At 40.3% G+C, this 19,745-nt stretch overlaps 1 protein-coding gene and 1 long non-coding RNA gene across 9 annotated transcripts in view; one reads left to right on the top strand and one right to left on the bottom strand.

The window, feature by feature from the left end:
• The window catches only part of LOC108003569 (probable nuclear hormone receptor HR3), a 120,367-nt gene that overhangs the window by 90,894 nt on the left and 9,728 nt on the right, over positions 1 to 19,745 (bottom strand). For 4 of the 7 annotated variants that reach the window (XR_009830413.1, XM_062076860.1, XM_062076865.1 and 1 more), the window contains exon 1: positions 10,238 to 10,497. The exons of 1 other annotated variant lie outside the window; for it this stretch is intronic. Coding sequence is in view for 5 of the 6 variants with exons in the window: in XM_062076860.1 (XP_061932844.1) it covers positions 10,238 to 10,427 (190 nt within the window). In the remaining variant the exon portion in view is untranslated. Of the gene's footprint in view, positions 1 to 10,237; positions 10,498 to 19,745 lie in introns of those variants that run through there. 2 more of the 7 variants (XM_062076866.1, XM_062076895.1) reach the window with 1 other exon arrangement.
• On the top strand, positions 14,585 to 17,877 carry LOC133666378 (uncharacterized). 2 transcript variants are annotated; one of them, XR_009830474.1, is made up of 4 exons: positions 14,585 to 14,725; positions 16,263 to 16,461; positions 16,646 to 16,807; positions 16,867 to 17,877. It is a non-coding gene; the product is annotated as an uncharacterized LOC133666378 (long non-coding RNA). The 2 variants fall into 2 exon arrangements; XR_009830472.1 differs by having other exon boundaries at positions 16,856 to 17,877.

Below are 19,745 nucleotides of genomic sequence, written 5' to 3'. Positions count from 1 at the left end.
AGTTCTTCAAAATCTTTTGTAGACGCAGTAAACTTTCTAACTTCTCAAAAAGATTTTAAAAAAGTTAAAACGTTTTAAAAAATTTCGTAAATGTAACTCGTAAGACATCGAAAGATACAAAGATTACAATTCTTTGAAAGCGGTGATCATCAAGTGAAAAATAAAATCGTCAGACAGACACAATTTCTAATCATTAAAAAAACAATTCTGTAACGAGGAAATGGATACTTGACTCTTCTTTTCATTCACGACAATTCTTAAACGCGCTTCGTAAATCCCACAGAAAACAGATTCAAAATCGTCCGATCCTGGGAGGGAGAGAGGAAGAAAGAAATCGTCTCGGGGTAACCGGGTTAACCCGAATCTGGGAGGGAAGAAAAGAAAAAAGAAAAACGCCTAATCGCCACAGATATTATTTGCATACCGCACCGATCGTTCCCATCGAACGCGTACGTTTTCCCGTCGAAATGTTCCTTTCATTGCCGTTCCCGTTCGTGCGAAGAAAAGACTTGGTCGCACGTCGCAAACACAGCTTCGAGCTATTATTACGCGCTCATTTACAACCCTTCCCCCTCCCAGCCCCCTTGTTACCGCGGGCAAAGAACAAAACGGAAGCTCGGTCTTTTACAAGAAAGAGGCAGCGCGGTACTCGTGGTGGAGGCCTCCGAGAGTGCCTCCACGGTGCCGTGGAGCCGGCGTTCCCGTCTCGGTTGATGTGAAACGAAGTTTTTTAAAAGGCACCGTCATGCAACTATCAACGTGCATCGCCGAGGCCTTCTCGTTTCTTTGCCGTTTGTTCGCCTCTGGCCGAGAGGCCGTGCACGGCTCCTAACGTAAGGAGCGATTGTTGTCGGCAATAGGCTGTCGCAATCGGAAGTTTCGTCTTGCAACCGTCGCTCGCCCGTTTCGCTTCGGTACGCCGCGAGAGCCAACAATCCCGCTCCAACGATTCACCGGAATCGGCCACGGAGAGACCATCTCTCGATGAACATCTCTTTCTCTCTCGAGATCCGTTGTACAGGATTTCCTACCGTTTCTTCCTTTTTTTTTTTTTTACCGAGTGGGATGGTAGCAGGTCGATTGTTTGAGCAAGGTTTGTCGGGATAACTGGAGCACCGAGAATTTTACGTTTTTTTTCTTCCTTTTTTTTTAATAACGGATCGATTTTTAAGAGCGGATCTCGAAATATTTTACTTTTTTTAAAAAGTTTTTCGGTTCTATTATCGTGTATCGCGTAAGTTCCATCTAATTTTATCTTCTTTTTTGTTGGATATCTTTTAAGTGATCCATGACGATTTGAATCATAGTAATTTAATTTTAGAGATATTTTATTTTTATTTTAGAATTTGCGGCCGAAATTTTAAATTTAATCAAAGTTTCAACGTTAGTTTAATTTTTGCGAAGTTTTTGAGAAGGAATGAAATATTTTGAGATGAGCGATTAGGATGAGAAAAGTGGTGTATCGTTTATACTTCATCGCGTATGAAATTTCAAAATTCGAAAATTTGCATGAATGGAGATAGGGAGATGAGTTTCGTTCGTATTAACGATATAAAGGAAGAGAATATCGAGTAAACGAACTTTTTTGACTCGGAGTTCTCCCAGAGTTCTTTGCTTTATTGAATAATCATCTATCTAATCGATTGAATGCACGGTAACCTGCGTCAGCTTTGAGCCGGAAAAATTTATCATTCAGGAAAATGGAATTGAAAAGAAGCTAAATGCGGACAATCCGTTACGCTTCTAATAAAAATCGTTAAACTCAAAATAGGCGTGCTCGATACGAGTTTAATCGGACTTTGCCCTGATTTATAAGCCAATGGAAAATAGGTCTCGGATCGTTAACCACTCGGGAGTCCTTGAGCGTATAAGGCGTTTTATACTCCGAGTAAACGATCGAGGGAAAGTCACAATAGTTAGTTTACGATATACCAAAGGCGTAACTATCTTCTAACCGCGTAACCGTACACATTACGCTTGTTCCAATGGAACATTGTCACCACTTTTTTCAACCTCTCTTAAATTTACATTCCATGATACATCCCTCACCTAACATTAATTATTTTAAATTAATTATTTATTATCGTATCTCAATCCGAAGAAAACTCATACCTACAAATTAAAAACGTTTCCGCAAACTCCGTTTTCAAACTCTCTATCTTACTCCAATTTACCAAAGAAATGCAAAGAAGAATCGAGAAAAGATTATAATACGTGAATCTCGTAAAACGTGGGCCCGCGAAATTCAAAAATCATATTCGAATTACGGGAATTCCCGTATCCACCAATAGAACGTCGAAACAGGGCTGTTGACTATGGCGCCACTCCGACGAGACGCGGCTTAGTCGGTAAAGTTGAGCATCGACGATAACTTCACGCGAGTTATCAACGCGCCCGGTCGATACAACGTGCCGTTCTCTCCGCACGCCGGTCGGCGTCATAAGATTGGCCCCACGATGATGGCAGCGTTGGCAGCGTCATCTGACGTGGTATTCGGTAGCATGGCGCGCGGCCGGCCTTGCAAGGCTGCAGGCCATCGAACTCTTGGCCTACTGCCGCGCCACGTAATACGTGTATACGATGCGCGAGAACGAGGATAACCGGCATGCGAGAGGGAAAAAGGACGAACGATCCGGTGGGAGCGGTCTTCCAACTCTGAAAACCTGGGGGAGAGGGGTGAGCGAGGCCAGTGCCGTACGATCGAGGTGTCCGACCACTCGAGACACCGCACACTCGACAGCTATATATCGCAGATATTCCAATGGAGATTTCCTCAATCGAGTAACTGCACGAATAACGCTTCGAGCGGAATTGAAAAATTCCAAAATTACGTGAACGATTCGATATCATTTAAATAAATATATATATAGAAATTTCAAATAAAATTAGTCTCCCGTTCGAAGAAAGACGCACCACGATTATTTTTTGCTCGAAATAATCGAACGAGTAATATCTACTCCATCAATCCTTCAAGGAAGATAGCTTCGAATTACAGCATCCTTCATCCTAAATCTTACCTCCTCCTGCTTTATATCTCTGTATTAAGCGAACACGAACTGCCAAATTACATCAGAGCAAATGAAACGATTAATCGGCAAGCATCGATAACCGTATAAACCGAGTGGATATCGGTACCATAATGGCGGCGCTCGAGTGCCCTTTGCTCGGTTATTCGGTACGTTTATTCTCAATATTCCTCCGTCATTCAACGGAGGAGGCACGGCATTTCTGTGTATGGCGCATATATATATATGTATAAAAAAGCTTTCAGCCGTTCTATAAACGAGGGGGGAAGGGAATAAGAATGCTCGATGGAAAAAGGGAAGGAAGTAGTGACGTCGTCACGAGGAATTTCATCATATAGCTAGAATGCAAGGTATCAGTCGGTTTTAAGCGCGCTACGGGAGGCCAAACCGTGCCACGGTCGTACTTCGAAGCGGGGCTTCCCTGTCGGACGCACTTTTACCCTACATAGCACTGTGTAAGCTCGTTAACGAGACGAATCTCGTGCGCAAAGCCCGACGCTCGTAGTAGCAGGGAGTTAAATTGGCGGCAGTGTGAATTGCACACGCATCGGAAGAAACTCTTGTTCCATCGTTGTTATTTCGAACGCGTTATTTCTTACGCGAAAGTGTCGCGGCAAAATTCGACGATTATTATTTTTTTTAAGCATCCTTTTTCAATAACGTCAATAACGCGCGGGAAACATTTGTTAATACGTAAAAGGGGAATGTGATGAGTCATATTTTTCTTTGAAGCGGAGAAAAATTCTCAGGGAATGTCGAAAAAATTCGCATTAAACGCGATTAAACCGCTCTTGGGAGAGATACGCGTTAGGAAGAAAAGGGAATGCATATCTCGATTGAATTGTAAACCGAATTGTAAACAGACACACGATACACGAAAGTGCACTCTCGTCAGAATTTCCTCTCCCCCCCTCGGTATCTTCCCATCCGTTTACGTCTATTTACCAAACTAGGCTCGAATCGCTTGACGTGCGCTACTTGCTAGCTCGTTTGATGTGTCCCGAAGGAAATGCGCAGCAACCCTTGAAATAAAGTGGTGGCATAAATGTTTCCTCGTCGTCCAAGTTTCAAGCTTTATTACTTTTCGTCCAACACGAATCGAAGCTTAAATTTCGATCGGTTAAAAAGAATAAATAAAAACGAATATACTACGAAAATGTAACTTAAACTCTTTGATTGATCGACGAGAAATTTCAGGGATTATGAATAATATCACCACAAATTAAAATGCATACCGTTTCATCATCCACCGGACTTTTTAATCGATTATCCCCCAACTTATTTCCGTGGAGGGAGTATATCTTGGAAGATACTAATTGCATCGTTTCAACAAAGATAATTTATCCTTCGTGAAGCGAGTGTAGTTGATGGATCTGTGGTGGATCTGTCTGAAATTAATTGAATCGACGAAAGAAAGGGGATTCGATCGGGGAGGGGGGCTTCCTACAAAAATTCACACGGTCGGATGTGCGCGGTGTTATTAACTTTTATCATGTGATATTGTAACGCCGTGTATAAGAGATGTCAGGAAACGATAAACGAAACATCGATGAAGAATGCACATTCACACGTGTGGATAACGTACGTTCGTTACGTGTGCGGATACAAGCAGTTAATGGCAAAGTGCCTGACCTCGTAACCCTCAGACCCTCGGCAGATGTACTTGTGTGATTAATACGATGGATACGTTGTTTTCCAGTCTTCCTTAAGCCGGGAATGTGCACCAGAAATAATGAGTGCGTGATGTAATCGTAATGTAATCTCGAATCGACGACATCAATCAGTATGGCAATTCGGTTTTTTCTATTTTAAAAATATAAAACTCTGTTCCATGAATATTTAATTCCTCGCCTCGTGACGTTGAATCACAACTCGTGACGCGATTCAATAAAATTCAATAAAGTAAATATTCTTGAATGAAAAAATTTAATCTAGATTCTGATTTTAATTTTAACACCGAGTCGCAAAAATTCGTGCACCATAAGCGAATTTAACTAATAAATTGTGTTATTAAAATGGACGATAATTAATAAATATTTTATACGAAACATTGAATATGTAAATCATAATATATTGGTTATATATAAACCAATTTTATTAATCATTTCCAGGCAAAATCTAAAGTTTTGGTATCATATTTGTTTTTTAAATATAATGCAAGATAAAGCAAAATATTAAAATTTAACATTCTATTAATCCATTATAATCCAATTGAAGTAGTGCAAAACGTGTAAAATGATAAAAATTTGAAGAACAAAAAATAATATGATCCATTATATTCTGAATATACGAAAATTTTCATTAAAATCAGATCTTTCAAAATACGTGTAATTTCCTTTTGAAAACTGATTATATATATAAACACTATGTGTATAAAAAAGAATTAATCATTGTAAAATTGAATAAATTGATGATATAAATTTATTTCTATTATTTATATTATTTTTGCGCATTCTGTTCAAAAGAAATTCTTTCCCTTTGGTATTTTATTTACACAGTATCTTCATCCCGCAAAAAATTCTTTTTTGCATGATAAAAATAAGTGAATCTTTGTAAAATCCATCTTCGTCTCTGCATTTTGAAACAATCCTCGGGACTATTTATCGACTGAGCGTTAATCGCGCTAAATTATACAAATTGATGTTAATTCGACCTTTGGAACCGCAGGGATTTTAATGCTTGAAAACAACAGAATCAAATATTTCCCTTTCTTTTGGCATCGGGAATATTTAAAACATAGTGTGAAATGTATAAATAATTATGTTAATGTGAAATTTATTCACCAATTTATCGCAGACAATATGATTCATTTTTCAGTACTAACTTATAGTTTTATCGAAAAACATTCAAATTAAAAATCGAGTTTCCTAAGCATCATTTCAGAGTTAATAATATTTATTACTACGTTATTTTCTTTCCACTTACTCCAAATAAATTCAAACGATTATACAATCAATCATTTCACATGCAATGGGCCATTAATATAGCTTTATAATTAAACGTCGAATTGATATAAATTATTTAAAATATCTTTCTCCCTAGACACGATTCCTAAAAACAGAATCCCTTACAAAAAAAGAAACGTACAAACGCCAACTGCCCGATTATCGTATATCAATAGTATATACGGAACACATGCGATAAATAGCAAAATGCCTGACCTCGTAACCCGTAGATCAGAGAGATGTGTTTGGCGATTTGATGCATTTACAGGTAGGCCAGCGATGTAGAAAGCAGCGCATAATAAAGATAAAGCTGTGGAAAACACAGGAGAAACCTTAACCTACGTCAATCCAGGTGAAATGATTCATTACCTGAAACGAAATCGCCTTTCTTACATAACCGACAACCAATCTGTGATAATTAAACGCGAGACATTTCGGATTAATTTCACGAGAATTGATTATTATTCCGATATTCGAGCATTGACCAACAAGCAACGAAATCGCTGATCCCGTGACTCGATGACCGGCAACGAAAAATAAAACATTCCCGATCCCAGAAAGAAAGAAAGAAAGAAATAGTAAATATCCAACTTGCGAAACAACGGATGAAAATAATTCCGCGTTCGAATTTGAAAAGAAAGAAAAAAATAATATTTTTCAGGGAAACGCCTCCGGAAAAATTTTTCCCTCCTCGTTGTTTTCCTTCAGAAACGAATAAAAAAATAATACATATATCACGAGGAATGATAAAAGGAAAATAATTAAAACTACAAAAAAATTGATATTACGTGTATGACTCGAATCCTCGAAAGCCGTAACGAATGGCGCACAAGGATGGAATGCGCGCTTGTAAAAATCAACGAGCGGTAGGTCGTTAATACAACGGTACAAACCACTAACAAGGCTTGCTCGCGTGGATTCGGCGTTGAGCAAATATTACGAGCGATACGCCCCTGTACGCCCATGAATGGTTAACGAACGGCGAATATTACGACAAATATTGGCTCGTAAAGTTTCTCATGATACCGGACATGGAGTCCGCGAACCGTCTGGCCTCCTAACCTCTAGACCCGACGCGAGAAACGTGCAAGTAGCCGAGAGATGAGCGCCCTCGCGCCAACAACTGCGCACTCCAAGGCTTCCTTTTTTCCGTTACGCGTAATACGCGTGCATGACGACAAGCTGTTAGTCGGTGGAAGGCGATTAAAACGGCGCTTTTAACGCGCGAAAGCTTGAATGCACGGCTCGGATAATATCGTAATAACAAGCGGCTGAAGAATCGGTTAACTGTGGTTCTAGCACCCAACCGGTTCCATTATCTTCCCAAACCCGGGTTTCGATGTGTGAGCCGTGGAAAGAGCGGTGTATTACGATAACATAGGACCGTCAAAGCGCTACCAGAGAGTACTGTTAAGTAATATTTCGTGTCAGCGATTGGGTCGACTGGCGGATAAACAATGCTTGATTATTTATAATCCCGTGGATTTAAGATTGGTTAGAGAGAATTAATACGACGCTTTTCTATGCTGATGAATGCTGCCAGGTTAAACAAAAAATTAAATTGACAATATGTGCAACATTCGTCCACTTTTAGTAGCACACTTTTTCGAAAAATAATATTTTCTTTAATCATATATTTCGTTTTACGAAATAGAATTATATTCTTGGCCTCTGTCGATAGAATAAGATATTAATCTCGAATTCTAATCTGGTACACTACTTCCTAACTTATCCTTTTCTATGAAATAAATAACAGTGCATCCTTCTTCGAAGATGAAATTCGTAATTCTGATTTGGATTAAAAAAAGAAAAAAGCAACGATATAAATTCGAATTTAAATTTCCGAAAACGGAAATTTCCCCTGAATATTCTCCCCATAATTCTTCCTCGATTCACCGTTGCCCGATGTAAACGCAAAGCGTAAAAACCGAGCCACGCATCGGCCGCGATACTACGCGATACAACGACGGTTACCCACAACCCGTAACAATGAATCAAGCGCTAATGTAAACGGAACTGGCCGGTTCGCGGGATAAGAAGTCGCTACGCGTGCACGTATACACGTATTGCAAGAAGAAACAGTCAACACGGTAACCCTCGCATAAATCCATCTCGCATCCTCCTCGGTGTACGCGCCTTGGGGATCGCAATTTTTCCACGGTTCGACGAATTCGCGGCGCAAACCGTTTCCCTTCCAGTCGAGCGCGCCGCGTGCTTCAAAGAGAACGGTGAGACAGCACGTGGTGGGTATACTCGCGGATCAACCGAGGTAACGGTGTCCGGTAACCGCGTCAGAGCCGGTGCTAGCGGTACTCGAAAGCGTTCCGTTACTCGACCGACAGATCCGCTAACGCGACTCTCGCGCTCTCTCCTTCCCTCCTCCGTGCACCGCTCCTTCTTCCCCTTTCTCTGTATACCCGCCGTGGGATGAGAAGCGTGCACGAAAAGCGGCGGCATATCGGCCCTCTCGTGTGTACAAACTCGCGACGAGTAATGGCCCTTCATTACGCGAACGACGCGAACAACCGTTTCCACCCTTCTCGTCGCTTTGATTTATACGTAAGTATTTACACATGGACCCTTGTGGTCGATTTCGGACAGGAATTGAGAATAAGAGCAGATTCGTGCCGTTTTTTCCTTTTTTTTCTTATTCGTCGAATGAGAGGTCTCTGTCGTGAAATTGTTAGGAAGAATTAGAGGCTGACTAATTAGAGAGAAATTTTTTTTCGTTTTCGAAATTTGAAGCTTTGATTTGTGATAAGTAGTTGCTGTAGTGGATTCTGCGAAAACTGCTCTACTCGTGATTTGCATTAAAATATAAAGAATTGAGTAAGTTATATTATTTATTTAATTAATGGATTCGCTATCGTTTAAAGAGAAACATTTTGATTATGTTAATTTTACACGATATAAAAATAAGAAATATAAAAATATAATAAGTTAATCGTTTAATATACATAATTATCTTCTAAATTAATAATTAATATTTATGAACATATACATATGTATATGATAATGAATATTATTTTAATTTATATAATTTAATGTATTTTTACCCAATTAATTTAAATTTGATTACTTACTACGCTACCAGTTAAGAGTATATATCTCTCATATATCTTTCCAAAGTATCTTTTCCTTTTCTTCTTATTTGTTTAACAATGAGAATTCCGCGCAGCACATTTGAGCAACATTTGTATCATTTTTTCAATTTTTCAAAAATGATTGCGACAAATGATGGCAACAAAAATCTATATATCCGTCGGTTAAACAACACCTTATGATCGTGCAATTTCCGAGCATAATTAATTGCGAATTTGCGAAATTGAATTTCTTCCATTTGAAATTTTATGTAACCGAATCGAGAAACTGCCTCAACCCTCCCCTGCCCACCCCCACTCCAGTGGAATCAATTACTCCGCGATCATTCGACCAGATCGGAATTAATTTCGTTAATTAAAACGTGACGCGATATCGCAGGAATTCCCTGGGAAACATTACGCATCCGACATTGATCCGTTTCAGCTGGCTATGCGCCACGTAATGGTCCCTCGATACAGATATCGTTATGTCGAGAGTATCCCAAACTTTCGCTTATACATCATAATAAGTGTTTAATACCATTAAAATACGATCTTGACACTTGCGATAGCGAGGAAGAGAAACTTCTTTTGAACTTCTTTTTCTTTCCATTTCTTTTTTTACGATCCAACAACCATCGAGATGATAAACAGTTTTTTCCATATCAAAGTAGTTTCACAGAGAGAGTATATAGATTTTTTTTTTATCGATCCATTTTTATCGCGCACATATCAGGACGAATTCAACGAGCAATAAAGTTTGCATCTATATGAAAAAAAAAATCGACCAAGGTCAAGTTGAGATGAGGTTACAATCTTTGACTCGCTGCGTTCGTTAAATTTGCCAAAAATCGCCTCTCCTTCTTTCTCGATCATATTTCCATACGACAAGAATAAGCATTTAAATCGGCATATTACACTAGAGATTTTTCGCATTATTTATCCGATTAAAAAAATGAACGTCGATCGGTATGATACTCCGATTGCACGACGCAATTGAAAAATGCATAGTAAAACAAAAGAGAGAGAGAATAATAAAAGAAGGATGCGAAAAACGAGGATTATACCGATCGATAATCGAAAAAACTGAACGGTAAAAGCTTCAACAAAAGCTTTAGTAAAAGTTTCAATCGAAGAAAAGCGAATCTAATTAGAGATGCCCATATATCTTAAATATAATCCCTACCGGATGATCTCGATCGTTTCCTATTCGTACCTGTGCCCGTGATCGGTGGAGACGCCAGCTGCGAGCTGCTTATATCCGGCGGTTGTTGATTCTGTTGCGTTTGTTGCTGTTGTTGCGACTGTTGCTGCTGTTGCTGCGGGCTATTCGCGGCCACCTGCACGGTACCCGGGCTCGCCGCGCTTTCCGCCATTTTTTCTCTCTCTATCTCTTTCTCTCCCTTTTCAATTTCACGGCACCGTGTCTCTTTTCTTCCTTTTTTTTTTCTTTTCCTTTTTTCAAATCTGCATGAACGACAACCGCGACATTTTTTCCACCGCTCGGGGAAATGAAAAACGCGATTCGAACGCGATCGGTCGTCACACTTTGCCCCGTTTCCGCTCCGAGGCTCGACGATTCGACGCGACGAGGCGAGTAGATGTCGGACGAATCGGATCAGACGCGTTTTCGATATCGGGCCGCAGGTAGAAAAATTTGTTGTCCCTGCGCACACCGCCTCTTTCTGCTCGATTAACGAATTTTTTCACACCGTTCGATCACAGAATGCTCTCGCTTCTCTCTTCTTTCTTTTTTTTCTTCTTCTTCTTCTTCTTTCTTTTTCTCCTATTTCTCATATATCTCGAGATGTAATATTTCTCGTTTCACACGCGAAATGTCTTTCGTTATTGTTATTTTCGTGTTTATCCTCGGCCCTGGTTGGCAATCTTATTCCTGCGCTTTTCTGATTCCTTCCTACGATTCTTTATTGCCGATCACTTTTCTCCTCTCCCTCTTATCGCGCCACCCCCACGCGTTTTACGATCAGGCTATTGTCAACGGCCTGAACCAGCACGTCGCGCTCTTACAAAGAGAAAATTCCCCGAAGCTTGCCACGTAATTCCGTTTCACGTCGGTGGACGTTGGCACGGCTTCGAATCGCGATCCGGATGCCATCTCTTCCGCGAACGAGATTAAAGATGCACTGTCAAGGGCCGCCAGCTCCGTGTGTGCACCGATGTGATCCGATCGATCGTGATGTCGACCCGGTAAAAGTTCGACGATCAGGTTGGCAACCTGGTGAACGGTTGACTCGTGAGATCGAATCAGTGGCGAGACCGTTGCCTATGCATCGAGGATGCAAGGCGTGGAGAAGCCATCGTCGATCGATTTTCAGTATCTCTTCGAGTCATACGTCGAGATACGATCTTTGGATAAAAATTTCGACCGTTAATAAAATTTCGAACGGAACAAATACGATGAAGAGTTCCTTTCTTCTTCTTCTTCTTCTTCCAAATATCGTCGAATGTATATATGTATATATATATATATTTTCGATCACTTTTTTCGAGTCTTGTTTTGTCCCCTTTTGAAAACGAAAGGGAACGGGATGAAAATATAGGACACGCCCAAGCGAAAAACCGCGAAAAATCAGGGAAGCTTACGAGGTAACGATGTATATGTTTCTTCGTCGATCAGTCGAGAGTGGAGAAATAATCTCGAGGCACTGTTTATCGTATCGATCGCGGTAGCGTTGTCGACCTTCGTTACTTTCCGATGAGGAAGAGTTCGACCGTTTCACGATCTCTTTCGCGATAAGAGGGGAGGGGAAAGAAAGTGGAAATAATTGGGTTATGAGATAAAAATTTGCGAAGAACGGGATTGCAGTAACGATTTCACGTACGAAATAATCGCGTGTCGATATAATCAATTAGATAATCAGTCGAGAAAGGCATAAAATTTTTAGGCACTCTTCACCTTGTATCATCATCGATACCCTCGATCGATTTTGCTTAATCGAAACTAGAAGAAAATAAGAAAAAAGATCGACGATTAATATATATATATATAAAACACTTGCTATTATTATATAACAAGGAAAACGAATGAAAGTAAAAAAATTTCGAAACGGAGGGAAACAGAATATGACGAAAAGGGTGTGGAGAGTCTCTCGATTAAATAGTTACGATTAGAACGATCAGTCAGAAGTGAACCGAATTGAAAATATTATATTTTTAGGCACTCGTTTGTCGCTTTATATACGCGCGTGTTTATATTATATATGTATTTACGTATATATAATATCGACCCTCTCGAACGTTACCCTTGTCAGGAGTAAGACACGAAATGGAATTACGAATTGGCCGACGCGGCACGCCAACAAACGCAGGGCGGTAGAAAAGCTGAAGCAAGGGTGGCGTGGAAAGAAAAACGGACAGGGAGGAGGGTGGGGTAGGAGTGGAGCGACGAGTCGATAGGTCAGTGGGTCTCGTTCAAAGAACGACTCTCTTCGATTCACCCGCGCTCGTTCGTACGCGCAGCCACGTCGCCCTCCTGCCTTCTAATACCACTTCCTCTACCTCGGTCGGTGTCCTCCGATCAACGACGGTTTCGATTCGAAATTGGTAAAAATGGTTGGAGGAAGTAAAAGAGCAGGAGAAAGGGACGAAAGAAATTAAAAGGGAAAAAAAGGAAACAGAAGAGGAAAATGGAAAAGAAAAATGCGCGGCGAGGTGGTGGGAGAGGTGGGGCACTCAGTCGATAGGTCAGTAGGTCTCGTTCAGAGAACTGTTCTTCGAGGGAGTTTCATCCAGTTCGCACTTTCAGTTTCAATGTCTCTGCCCCGTTAATCTGGATACACTAATTATCGACCCATACGAACGAGTCTGTAGGTCAGTTTCTTTCTTTCCTTTTTTAGTCTCGTTTAAAACGTATTATATGCGTCACTGGAGAAAGGGATATATATATATATATTTATATATACATGTATATATACATGTATATATAAGACACAATCGAATCACAAGTTTTTAGAAATAAAAAAAACAAAAACAGAGGAAGAGAACACTTTGCACGAACGACTGATCAGAGCTGGTTATTCCGTGTTATCGATAGCTGGTCGATCGATTTGGCGAGAGTTCCGCTTGTTGGTAATTGTTTGTATGTATACAACATTTGATGACAGATCGTTGGACAGATTGGAGAGACAGATCGAACTGTTTGAGGTGGGTGATCCAAATCTCAAGGAACGAGGTTGCACGCGTTTATGCGCGACCTTCGCCACGACTAATTCGGTAGCTACGGTCTTCGGTCGATATTCCGTTAACAACCAGCCTCGTCGTTCAACACGACGTCGTGCAACGCAGCGAAACAATTCGATACCCGCGTTTCCCGTTCCTTCACATTTCGCCTCGTCCCGATTGTCCACCCTTCTATCGGTTTCCCTCATCGGACACACTCGCGCCCCACGAAACGAATTATCGTCACGTCCAAACGCTTTGAATCGCGTCTCCACGATATCACGTTTTCAGTTTCGACGGTGTCTTTAGGGAAGAGAAAGAGAAAGAAAGAAGAAACGAAATAAGATCTCCGTTGTCAAATGAGAGTTCAATCGTCGAGCAAGCTTAGCTTTCCCCTTGAATCACTGATTAAAATCACAATCGCACGTTCGAATAATATTCCCTCGATCCATCGTCGTCCAATCATTCCTCGTCCGGATCCAAGTATCAAGATTGGCGATCAAGTCCGATTCCCATGATCTTCAAGACACGAGAGTCGAAAGATCTCGCAGATTTTGGCCGGGGATCGCGACGATGATCTTGGAACGAGGAAACGAGCCGCCACCAGGATCTCTCCACTCAACTTGGCCTCGTGGGCTTTACGTCATTGTCGTCTCCGTCATCCTGAAACGCTCGTTGATACGTTGATCGTTCGCCCCTTCGATTCTGGCAGAAACACACCACGATACCACGGAAACAACACACGTACGAGAACCCGCGTCGCGGCCAGTTCGCGCGTCGATAGTGTCACGGACGGAATCACCCTCGATTCCCTCGGAAATAAGCTCGTGCTTGTGCCGTTTCGGAGCCGAACGTCTCGTTTCGGCTATGCACTTCACGGGGAACCAGTGGCTCGAGCTTAAAGCGACCGTCAGCAGATGGCAGCCAGTGTTGAGCCACCGTTTACTACTACCACCACCCCGCCCGGGTAACACTGATCCACAGTTTTCCCTCGTAGCTGATGATCGTGCCCTCTTGTCAACATACCCTGGACAACGGAGACAATCGGTCACTGGCTGGACACCATTCCCTCTCGTTTTTTCACCCGTGCTCCGAGCATCGATTTTATGGGATCACATCGTGGATGGAAATTACCCGAAATATATATCCAAATGTTCTATCCCCCGAGGCCAGTGGAAGAGGTTGAGTTTCATTGGTTCAACGCGATTCAGGGATGATACGCGCACGCGCCACTACTGCGCGCTCTGGCTAGTATATTCGTTCGATCCGTTACCAGCCTGTATTCCTCCTCGGTCGGATAGACCGTTCCAACGAACGGATAGGGTTATATTCTTAATCTTATATACTTGATTTTTAATCATTCATGCTAATTCGCCGGATCTTCTATGTTTTTTGAGTGGGAAAATAATATTCTCGTAATTGTATGGGGATGAGACGAAGATCGAGAGGAAAAGATGAGAAGGAAAGGATAGACGAAGAATCGTGTCCCTTTAAGGTGAGGCTGATTATACGATAATATATATTTGTTCTGGCTCGGTGATTTTTTCCTCTCTCTCTCTTTTTCGTTCGATTTGGACTCAGCTCGATACTTTTGACAGAAATCCTATTCTCGAATCCTAGACGAAAATTTTTAACGAATGTGAGGGTGAGAATTCGTGCATAAACAATTCAGCTTCCAATGAAATTATCAAGCATTAATAATTATCAAGGAATAACAGGTTAACTTAATTTATTTCGCAGTTTTCGTAGAAACTGAAGTTACACTATTAAAAAATTAAGGAAAATAAAATAAACCGTGCATCTTTCTTATCTTTCTTCGTCAAACTATAACATATAAGTATCGTTGCGATGCATTCAATTTAATATTTTCACAAAATGTTATTGATTTAAAGGGAACTCAATTAATAATTTAAAAATGAAAGATTAATTAGCATATAGATTGCTTAGTTATATTTTAACGTGTTAACGTTCCGGACGTGGTTGGCTGAATTTACATAGCGTAAACAGCTCGTTGTATTACGCGACGAGACAAAATAATTCTGTTTATGTCATTTCATTCCCAAATAGTATCTTCATTCTCGATGAAATTCAACCGAAACAATCTCGAATCGAACGGGCCTCCCCTCCTCTCTTCCCCTCCCCCTCCCCTCCTTTCGAAACAAGCCAAGGTATCTTTATACATCACCGGTTATATATATAATTATTTGCACGTAAACGCGCGTGCAACGACACTCGTGTTCCGTGTTTCATCGTCTCTCCGTGCCATTGAATTTATCGCTACCGTTATACACCTTTCGACTGGATCCCCGCCTCTCGCCGCCCGTGTCCGTTTGAGTTAAAGCGCCGCTCGGCAATACACAAGGCAGGCGAGGGGCCCTAACCGTCCCCGAACACTCTCCTCGCTCTCCTCGGGGCCCGACACGAGCCGCTGCATTTTCAGAACGGTACTCCTAACTGTATCTTACATACGTATACAACGTATATACGTGTGTACGTCTGTTGATGCTCACCTGTCGGTATCGGGCACCCGCGCATACCGATCGGGGAAACAAGGGAAAACGACCGCCTCGTTGACCCCGTCGATGATCGAGCTATGACGAGTCGTAAGGAGGTGGAGGTGTGCTCCACTCGAGGTCGAGGGAACCGAGGGAAACTTTAATTCACACACAATCGTTGGATTGTGTAGCATCGAAACGTGAAACCGTTGGTCGGATGAGACGATCGAATCGGGTATCCCGTGTCGTGAGCGTGTCGATATTGGTCGCGATTTAATTATCAATCGAGCAATGAGAAAATTTTCATCTCATGTTTTCCTTCGAAAATTTTTCGTGCTCGAATAGATATTATTTTTGGAAAGTAGGATACGTGAATCGATGCTTTACACCCTCTTGAGTGAAAATAACGTTTTGGTATCTTTCGGGTGAACAAAAATTTGGGAAATTTGTAGAATTTGTCAAAGAGAGAGAGGTATCGATCTCGAATCGAAAGCAAACTTTTCCACGTTACGTTACAAGCTACGTTATACGTTCCAGTTAAAGCGAATTGAATTTTCCAACGCCTGGTTCCAAGGAAGGAATTTAAACTGTATCCAGCCGATAAATACACACCGTACGTGCGAGGTGCGGTTCGAGGCATCCTTTTGCGAATCCTTTGTTCGCCCAAGATTTTCTCATTACGCCGAGCCCGGCTACTAATTTATTCGTACACGAGGAGCAATCACGGGAGGAAACGGTTAGTCATCGTTCAACGATCCTCCTCCCCCCCTTCCTTTGGGTTGAATGAGACGCGACGAGTCAGCATCGAGGCAAGAGCATCGAACGTTGCATACAATTAAAGAACAATCACAGGCATGCATTGAAATAACGATCGAAGATTGAGGGAGAGAATCGGGATTTGAACCGTTAATCGTTTTTAGTATACCGCTTCAATGAGCCGCACGAAGCGAAACACGGATCGAGGGGGAGGGAAGGAGCGGAACAAGGCGGGAGAAAGAAAGAGAGAGAAGGGAGGGGGAAGAGGAATTCTTGGCTGGTTCGAGTCGAACAACGTGTAGCGGATCTTCTACGCAGGTATACAAGTAAGTACGTACGTGCGGGTCGCGTGTAGGGATACTCACGTAATGTAGGCCCGTTCCAGGAGATACCGTAAGACCTTGCTGTTACGTCACTAGAAGCCACGTGATTAGGAGAAAAAGGATACCGGCGAGAAGGGAGACGAGAAAACGGAAACTCTGCCCTCGGGCTGAACACGCTTCGTTCTTCGAAATTCGTAAATGTATAATTTTTCTCTTAATCCTTTGATTAAGCTTTTTTCTTTTCTCCAGTTTTATTTTTCTTGCGTTTGTTACGTATTCGAAATTTGAAATTTCCTGGAGATTCCTTTTTCTAAGTTTGGAAATTCAAAGATGCATCTTGATATTCTCTTTTCTTTTTCCCTTTATTTTCGAACGAATTTTAATTTTTGAGGTTTAATTGGAGTTTAAAAATTCGAAAATGAAATGTTAGATTTTTCCTCTTTTCGCATTGTTGAATTGTCTTTATGTTTTTCAAATTGAAAGATACAATATTTGAAGTTGCGATGTTTCTTTAGCTTCTTTTTCTCTTTTTATTTTTGAATACTATTGTGTTTTCGAAATTTGATTGAATTCCAAAAATTTATAAATGCAATGCTCCTTTAATCTCTTCATCCCTTTCATTAATTTTTTTTCTCTTTTAAGTTCGATTAATCCTCCCTTTTTCTAAATTTCAAAACAGTTGAAACAGTTTCGAAAATTATAATTTTAAAATTCTCTTTTAGCTGAAAATTTCTTTAGCGCCAATTTAAGTGGAGTCGGAGCTTTTTTAATATAAAGCTATAAAATAATTGCAATTAACGAAACAGTGGTTCCAGCCATTTTCAGAATCAGAACACAAGGATCGAAAATGATTATCCAGCTGTTCCATGCTGAAACGTTTCTAAAATAAGAGACGCATGTGTGAAGTTATAATTACGTATCTGTAGAGGTTACCAGTAAATTTAGATGTGCAAAGTGGGCTAAACGATCTCAAGTTGAGCTCTACGTTTAAATAAATCTATCTGTATAAATTATAACAATATTCATATATCAATTTTAGACATTTCATTTGAATAAAGTATTCTGTTACTGTCTTCTTGATACATTCCATATACTTTTTCCAAATACAGTAAATCCTTTGTTTATTTTCATTTTATTCATTATGAAAACGTTAATTATTTTGAATTAGAATTAAAAAAAGTTCATTAGATTACATAAACATATACTCTTCCTTTCTCCAGATTAGAATCGACTACACGTCAAAAAATAAGCATTTCAATCAAATTATATATTAGAGATAAGACATCGGTTTATTATCAAAACCAAGGTGTTATCGATAAGGTGTCTGGTCCCTATGGTGCCAACTTCGAAAAATTTTATTATATATCATTCTCGTACACAAACGTGACGCAAACGAACGTACAATTTCTACAACGTATCTCTTCCTCGCGGCAAAAACGACCAGCCAGCGAAACTTCCCCCGAAACGGAATACCGTTCCTTTCGACGAAACTATCAAACGAAATGCGTCACACGCGCATAATTTCATAAGTGGCAACGTTTATTTCATCACGTATACGATGACTGCGTTCACGTGAAATCATCAGCCCTTCCAAACTCCTCTCCCTACCCCTTTTTTCCTTCCTCGCCACACGTGTGTTTCTATCTGCGGTCACTGCACCTTGCTGCACGTACCGCGGCCATTTACCGAAGGTCCACGTAACACGGCCACGCTTAATAATCTTTTCTCTCAAGGATCGTCAACCTTGTTGACGTAGATGGAGAAAACGATAGGGAACAGGCGGCAACCCGGGAGATAGGTGGTCAGAGATCGGTGGATTCCTTCCTCTGGGGTGTCTAAGCTTCTGACAGGGTGATTAATCAAAATAAGCGTTCTCGAAACGGGGTTTAAGCTCGGGTTATGTCACGTCACAACGTGGTTTCTCATTTATTCGATAATTATATTCTATCTTGTTTAGAAAATGGAGCGTTGGATCACCTTGGAGGGGATAAGTAAGGATGTTATCAATTAGTTGATGGAGTTCGGTATAATTATAATGGATGATCAAATTGTAATTATGAATGCTTGGAAGAATGGAATGGAAAAGTAATATTAGTAATATTTTCTGAAATAAATTGTTGAATTGCAATGATATAATTCAAGATGACGATATATTTTTTTAATTTTAAAAATTATACAGCTACAATAATGGCGACTGTAAAAATGTATTCTGCTTTAATCGTATACGTGCACTTTTCTTTGGAATCTGTTTATTATACGTACAATTTCCATTCTCGATAAAACAAATATAATGAATGATATAATTTCATAATAATTTATTACTCGTTGTGGAAAAGATTTGAGTATTTTTTTATTAATCAATCTTATAAATATAGATTACACATTTTTATTTTGTAATTTAATCGTTGATATATTGAATAATCGAATAATTTTATCCCATGCTCATCATATGATAAAAGATAAAAGTATAAAGATAATAAGTGTCAAGATTGAAAACGCTTATACATGAAACAAGCAATACGAATAATGAACGTCAATAAGAATGAAATTGGAGACAAAAAGATGCACGTGAGCGTTCATAGATCATTCATCCTCTAATTAAATACCATGCCGATGCAAATACACAGTCGGAGCTTCGTGTCGATGACACGTGTTAATGGAACGTTTAGCTTATTGTTGATTCATGATACGGAAGTGCAATGTGCGGATGAAAAAGCTTAATTTGCACCTCCTTCTCATAGCCTTTTCTTTAAAAAAAAACGCTGACCTTTCTCTTTAGACATATTACCTCATATTCTACGTATCGTGTTTATATTGCCCCGTTAGAAAAAAAAAATCGTTTCGAATTCCAGCAGTTTTTATTTCGTAAAACAACGATACATTCAATCTGAATGCAAATTGAATAAAAAATTAAACAAAAAGAAAATATCCATATTACATC

This window comes from Apis cerana, linkage group LG1, assembly GCF_029169275.1.
Source record: "Apis cerana isolate GH-2021 linkage group LG1, AcerK_1.0, whole genome shotgun sequence".
In the NCBI taxonomy this organism is placed as follows: domain Eukaryota; kingdom Metazoa; phylum Arthropoda; class Insecta; order Hymenoptera; family Apidae; genus Apis; species Apis cerana.
The sequence above is the reverse complement of the archived record's forward strand: the minus strand, read 5'-3'. Positions and strand labels throughout refer to the sequence as shown.